This window comes from Geospiza fortis, unplaced genomic scaffold, assembly GCF_000277835.1.
Source record: "Geospiza fortis unplaced genomic scaffold, GeoFor_1.0 scaffold3782, whole genome shotgun sequence".
NCBI classification, from domain to species: Eukaryota; Metazoa; Chordata; class Aves; order Passeriformes; family Thraupidae; genus Geospiza; species Geospiza fortis.
In genome coordinates, this window is record NW_005055327.1 from 2,022 (window position 1) to 9,400 (window position 7,379).

General features: G+C 48.1%; 1 protein-coding gene across 1 annotated transcript; it reads right to left on the bottom strand.

Moving 5' to 3' along the window:
• Positions 1-468: 468 nt before the first annotated feature.
• Positions 469-6,850, bottom strand: LOC106632157 (CLK4-associating serine/arginine rich protein-like; the record flags this gene model as incomplete). Its single annotated transcript, XM_014311635.1, has 8 exons — positions 469-542; positions 634-712; positions 1,367-1,463; positions 1,544-1,692; positions 3,611-3,695; positions 3,806-3,885; positions 5,374-5,475; positions 6,753-6,850. Coding segments are annotated over 8 exons (764 nt in total), but the record flags the coding sequence as incomplete, so codon positions are not given.
• Between the last annotated feature and the right edge of the window lie 529 nt (positions 6,851-7,379).

Here is a 7,379-nt window from a genome sequence, read left to right on the forward strand (position 1 = left end):
AAAATTTGGGATTTGAGGAGAAAAACGGGATTTTGGGGGTGAAAAGAGATTTGGGGGGAAAGAATGGAATTTTGGGGCTGAAAATTGGTGGGATTTGGGGGGGTTGGGGAGATTTGGGGGAAATTGGAGGGATTGGGGGATTTGGGAATGGAAATTTTGGGGGGGAATTGGGATTCAGGCTAAAAACGGGATTTGGAAATGAAAAATTGGCATTTGAGGGTACAATAGTGGGATTTTGAGGGGGGGGAAATGGGATTCAGAGTAAAAAATGTTAACTCGGTGGGAGGGGGGGGAATGTTGAGATTTGGGATAGAAAATTGCGGGATTTGGGTGAGAACGTTGGGGTTTGGGATGAAAACATTTGGATTTGAGGGAAAACGTTGGGGAAAATGTTGGGATTGGGGGTGGAAATGCTGGGATTCGAGACGAGAAAATCGGGATTGGGGGTGGAAATGCTGGGAATCTCACCTGGGGGGGCTGATTTTCCGGCCTTTCAGCCGCTTCTCCCGGAATTCCCGGCGCTGCCGGCGCGAGCGGCGGCCCTGGGGAAGCGGTTGGAGGTCAGGAAGGGATTTTTTTGGGGGCGTTTTCCAAGGGGAAATTCCCGGGTTTTTTTCCCGGTTTTTCCCTCACCGAGTACATGGCCTTCTCCTCCTCCAGGGCCTTGGCGTTTTTGATGGCTTCGGCCTCCTCCTTGTCCTTCCTCAGCATCCTTTTTCCAGGGGGGAAAAAAATTGGGATTAGGGCGGGGTGTTGGGGAGATGCCGAGTTCTGAGGAAAAGGGGGAGCCCTGAGATGGAATTGCAGGGGAAAATGGGATTTTTGGGGCGGAATTTCAGGGGAAAATGGGATTTTTAAGGTGAAATGTCAGGGAAATATGGGATTTTTCAAGGCAGAATCTCACGGAAAAATGGGATTTTTCAAGGCAGAATGTCAGGGAAAATTGGGATTTCCAGAAGAAAATGCTAAGGGAAAATTGAATTCCTGAGCCAAAATCCCAAGGAAAAATGGGATTTCCAGGAGAGAGAATCCCAAGGGAAAATACGATTTGCAGGAAAGAATCCCAAGGAAAAATGGGAATCCCAAGCCAAAATCCCAAGGAAAAATGAGATTCCTGAGCCAAAATCCCAAGGAAAAATGAGATTCCTGAGCCAAAATCCCAAGGAGAAATGAGATTTCCAAGCCAAAATGCCGTGGAAAAATGGGATTCCTGAGCCAAAATTCCAAGAAAAAATGGGATTTTCAGGAGAAAATCCTAAGGAAAAAGAGGATTCCTGAGCCAAAATCCCAAGGAAAAACATGAGCCCTCCACGGGGTGGTTTTGGGGTAGGATCCCAACTTTTCCCGAGTTTTTTCCGGGCCGTACCTGACGAAATCCCCCTCGGCCATGCCGTAGGTGGTGGCCTGCTTGTTCAGGTCGGCCACTTGCTCCTGGTTCAGCTCGTCCACGTCCACCTCCACGTCTGGAAAAACGCCGGGAAAATCCTGGAATTCCGCCCGGGAAGGAGCCCCGAATCCCGGCCGGAGGCCTCGGATCCGTTACCGATGTCCGGGATCACTTCGTCCTCGTCGGTGTTGGAATCTTCCTCAGAGTCCTCGTCGTCCCCGGCTCGTTTTTCCAGGGAATTCTCCAGCTCCTCCACCGTGCTGTCCTCGTAGGTGTAGCCTATGGAAGCCTTTTTTTCCGCCAGCCTGGGGAGGGTCGGGACACAAATCCCTCCAGGCCGCGGCCTCTCCCCTCAGGGAGGGAGGGAGGGAAGGCCGCGGGGCTGAGGGGGCCGGCCTGCGGGGCCCCGCCGAGGGAAAAGGGGAATTGTGAGGGGAAATTGTGAGGGAAAGTGGGAATTGTGAGGGGAATTGTGAGGGAAAGTGGGAATTGTGAGGGGAATTGTGAGGGAAAGTGAGAATTGTGAGGGGAATTGTGAGGGAAAGTGGGAATTGTGAGGGGAAATTGTGAGGGAAAGTGAGAATTGTGAGGAAAAATGGGAATTGTGAGGGGGAATTGTGAGGGAAAGTGGGAATTGTGAGGGGGAATCATGAGGGAAAGGGGGAGCCCTGAGGGGGAATTGTGAGGGGAATTGTGAGGGAAATTGTGAGGGAAAGTGGGAATTGTGAGGGAAAATGGGAATTGTGAGGGGAATTGTGAGGGAAAGTGGGAATTGTGAGGGGAAATTGTGAGGGAAAGTGGGAATTCTGAGGGGAATTGTAAAGGAAAGTGGGAATTGTGAAGGGAATTGTAAAGCAAAGTGAGAATTGTGAGGAAAAATGGGAATTGTGAGGGAAAGTGGGAATTGTGAGGGAAAATTGTGAGGGAAAGTGGGAATTCTGAGGGGAATTGTAAAGGAAAGTGGGAATTGTGAAGGGAATTGTAAAGCAAAGTGAGAATTGTGAGGAAAAATGGGAATTGTGAGGGAAAGTGGGAATTGTGAGGGAAAATTGTGAGGGAAAGTGGGAATTCTGAGGGGAATTGTAAAGGAAAGTGGGAATTGTGAAGGGAATTGTAAAGCAAAGTGAGAATTGTGAGGAAAAATGGGAATTGTGAGGGAAAGTGGGAATTGTGAGGGGAAATTGTGAGGGAAAAGAGGAATTGTGAGGGAAATTGTGAGGGAAAAGGGGAATTGTGAGGGGAAATTGTAAAGGAAAGTGGGAATTGTGAAGGGAATTGTAAAGGAAAGTGAGAATTGTGAGGAAAAATGGGAATTGTGAGGGGGAATCGTGAGGGGAAATTGTGAAGGAAAATGGGAATTCTGAGGGGAATTGTGAGGGAAAGTGGGAATTGTGAGGGGGAATCATGAGGGAAAGGGGGAGCCCTGAGGGGGAATTGTGAGGGAAAATCGTGAGGGAAAGTAGGAGCCCTGAGGGGGAATTGTGAGGGAAAATGGGAATTCTGAGGGGAATTATGAGGGAAAATGGGAATTCTGAGGGAAAATGGGAATTCTGAGGGGAATTGTGAGGGAAAATGGGTGCCCTGAGGGGGAATTGTGAGGGGAAATTGCGAAGGAAAATGGGAATTCTGAGGGGAATTGTGACGGAAAATGGGAATTGTGAGGGAAAATGGGAATTGTGAGGGGGATTGTGAGAGAAAATGGGAATTGTGAGGGAAAATAGGCGCCCTGAGGGGGAATCGTGAGGGAAATCACGAGGGAAAATGGGAATCGTGAGGGGGAATTGTGAGGGGAATTGTGAAGGAAAAGGAAAATTGTGAGGGAAATCGTGAGGGGAAATGAGAATTGTGAGGGAAAATGGGAATTCTGAGGGAAAATGGGAATTCTGAGGGGGAATTTGGTGGGAAAATGTGAATTCTGATGGAAAATGCAAATTGTGAGGGAAAATGAGAATTCTGACAGGGAATTGTGAGGGAAAATGAGAAATCTGAAGGAAAATGGGAAATCTGAGGGGGAATTCTGAGGGAAAACGGGAATCCCAAGGCAGAACCCCCCAGGGAAAACCAGAAGCCCTTCCCAGGATAGTTTTGGGGGAGATTCCAGCAAAGCAGTGAGGGTAAAACTGGGACTGGGGGAATTATCCCAGAATTAGGATCATTCCCGAGGGTGTGGGGGTGCATTCCCAGCCAGAATTCCCAGGAACTCTGACTTTTTTTTTCCCTCACTTTTTCTTCTCATCCTCGTTGGGTTTCTGCAGGCCCCCGTAGAGCTCGTCGATGTAGATCTGGTACAGGCACTGCTCCTCTGAGACTGGGATTGGGAATTTTGGGATCAAATCATTCCCTGAATCCCTCGGGAACCACCCCCAGGGGATCCAGAGGGGTCAGAATTCCCAAAAAAACAGGAGAAAAGAGACTCACTGCCGGCAAAGTCGTTCTGCACCAGGCCCCGGTACCGCTCGTAGTTGCATTTGCGCTCGTCCGACTCCTGCTCCGGTGAGCTGCAAAAACGGGAATTCTGAGGGGATTTTGGGATCAAAATGGGAATTTGGGGGGTTCAAGGTGGATTTTGGGCTCCCAAGGTGGATTTTGGGGGGAAAAATAGGATTTGGGGGAAAAAAAGATGGATTATGAGGGCCTCCCCCCTCACAGTTGTGTTTGCGCTCCTCCGATTCCTGCTCCGGTGAGCTGGAAAAAGGGGAATTCTGAGGGGATTTTGGGATCAAAATGGGGATTTTGGGGGGTTCAAGGTGGATTTTGGGCTCCCAAGTTGGATTTGGCGGGGAAAAAATAGGATTTTGGGGGAAAAAAGATGGATTATGAGAGCCTCCCCCCTCACAGCTGTGTTTGCGCTCCTCCGATTCCTGCTCCGGTGAGCTGGAAAAACGGGAATTCTGAGGGGATTTTGGGATCAAAATGGGCGTTTTGGGGATTAAAGATGGATTTTAGGGATCAAATAAACATTTTGTGCTAAAAAAAGCTGGATTTGGGGGGAAAAAGGTCGATTTTTAGGGATCTTCCCACTCACAGTTACATTTGTATTCTTCTGATTCTTCCTCTGGTGAGTTGGAAAAATGGGAATTCTGAGGGGATTTTAGGATCAAAATGGGCGTTTTGGGGCTCAAAGTGAGATTTTGATGATCCAATGTGGATTTTATGGGTTCAAAGTAGGATTTGGAGGGTCCAAAAAGGGATTTTGTGCTAAAAAATGAGGGATTTTATGGCTCCAAAGGGGGATTTTGGCAGACCCAACGTGGATTTTTGGGATCGAAACAGGGAACATTGGGCTCAAAGATGAATTTTGGGGATCCAAAGATGAATTTCATGGCTCCCAAGTGGAATTTCAGGGGATTTTCCAAGATCAAATGCAGATTTTGGGCTCAAAACATGGATTCAGTACTCTCCCACCCAGCCCTGGTGGGATCCCAGCCCCGAAACCGTGGGGAATTCCTCAGGAAGTTTTTGGGGAATTTTTTGGGCATCTTACAGGAATTTTGGGGGTAATTTTATGGGAATTTTTTGGGAATCTTACAGGAATTTTGGGGGTAATTTTATGGGAATTTTTTGGGGAATCTTGGGGAATTTTTTTGGGAATCTTACGGGATTTTTTGGGGGAATCTTATGGGAATTTTTGGGGGAATCTTATGGGAAATTTTTTGGGACTCTTCCGGGTATTTCTTGGGGAATCTTATGAGATTTTTTTGGGGAATCTTATGGGAATTTTTGGGGGAATCTTATGGGAAATTTTTTGGGAAATCTTATGGGAATTTTTTGGGACTCTTCCAGGTATTTCTTGGGGAATCTTACAGGAATTATTTTGGGAATCTTACAGGAGTTTTTTGGGGAATCTTGCAGGAATTTTTTTGGGACTCTTGCACAAGTTTTTTGAGAATCTTATGGGAAATTTTTTGCAAATCTTATGGGAATTTTTTGGGGGAATCTTATAGGAATTATTTAGGAATCTTATGGGAATGTTTTGGGAATCTTACGTGGGGCTGAGCAGGCTCGGGGTGTACATGGGGATGAAATCCAGGTGAGCACGGACGTCGAACCTGTCGATCATGTTGTTGGTGTCCCCCTGCCAGGGCATCCTGCCGGGAAAAACGGAGCTTTGGGAACGGGAAAAATCCTGGAATTCTCACCCAAAACGGTCAGAATTCCCCCCTGTCCTTCAGCAAAAAAAAACGGGAAAAGTGGTTCCCCCAAAAAGCTGAATTTTCTTTGGGTTGATGAAGTACAAACAAGTTAAATTTCATTTTAGGGATTTATCAAACCCTGGGGATGATTCCAGAGTCGCAATTTTCTCCCTGGAAGGAGCAGAATTTCCCTCTTTCCACCAGAAAAAAAATAAGGGGAGTGGTGATTCCAATAAAAATCTGAATTCTGCCCAGATTTGTCTAAAACCACTCAAATTCCACCCCCTGGGAAATCCCGAATTTCTCCATCCCTGGGGGGTGATCCCAGGAATATTCCAGAAATAATTTCATGGAATTTAACCCTGAAATGAGCAAAATGCCTTCAGAAAAAATGGGAATGGCAGCTCCAAATCTTCCCGGATTTGCCCAAAACCGCCCAAATTCCACCCCCTGGGAAATCCCGGATTTCTCCATCCCTGGGGGGTGATTCAAGGAATATTCCAGAAATAATTCCATGGAATTTAACCCTGAAATGAGCAAAATTCCTTCAGAAAAAAATGGGAATGGCAGCTCCAAATCTTCCCGGATTTGCCCAAAACCGCCCAAATTCCACCCCCTGGGAAATCCCGGATTTCTCCATCCCTGGGGGGGGTGATCTGAGGAATATTCCAGAAATAATTCCATGGAATTTAACCCTGAAATGAGCAAAATTCCCCCCTTTCCCATCACTAAAAAACAAGAACAGCAGCTCCAAATCCTCCCGGATTTGCCCAAAACCGCCCAAATTCCACCCCCTGGGAAATCCCGGATTTCTCCATCCCTGGGGGGTGATTCAAGGAATATTCCAGAAATAATTCCATGGAATTTAACCCTGAAATGAGCAAAATTCCCCCCTTTCCCATCACTAAAAAACAAGAACAGCAGCTCCAAATCCTCCCGGATTTGCCCAAAACCGCCCAAATTCCACCCCCTGGGAAATCCCGGATTTCTCCACCCCTGGCGGGCGATCCCAGGAATATTCCAGAAATAATTCCATGGAATTTAACCCTGAAATGAGCAAAATTCCTGCAGCAAACGTGGGAATGGCAGCTCCAAATCCTCCCGGATTTGCCCAAAACCGCCCAAATTCCACCCCCTGGGAAATGCCGAATTTCTCCATCCCTGGTGGGCGATTCCAGGAACATTCCAGAATCAATCCCAGGGAATTCCGGGTGGGAATTCCCGAGGCTCACATGTTGACGGGGCTCTCGGCCGCCAGGGCCACGGCGGAGTCCAGGTGCACCTTGCAGGCCCGGCCGTGCACCTGCAGGAACTGCGCCGGGTCCTTTTTCTGGGAAAAACGGGAAAAATCCCCAATTAGGGACGGGGGAATTCCCAGGAAAATCCTGGAATTAGGGATGGGAGAAAGGTGGGAATTATGGGGAGAATTCCCGGGAAAAATCTGGAATTAGGGATGGGGGAAAGGTGGGAATTAGGGGGAGAATTATTGGGAAAAATCTGGAATTAGGGATGGGGGAAAGGTGGGAATTAAGGGGAGAATTATTGGGAAAAATCTGGAATTAGGGATGGGGAAAAGTGGGGGAGAATTCCCAGGAAAAATGGGAATATTGGCCTCCAAACTGGTTCTGGGCGTCCCGAACTGGTTCAGGACACCCCAAACTGGTTCAGGACCCCCCAAACTGGTTCTGGGTGCCCCAAACTGGTTCAGAACCCCCCAAACCGGTTCTGATTCCCCCCAAACCGGTTCGGGACCCCCCAAACTGGTTCAGAACCCCCCCAGACTGGTTCTGGGTGCCCCAAACTGGTTCTGGGTGCCCCAAACTGGTTCTGGGTCCCCCCAAACTGGTTCAGAACCCCCC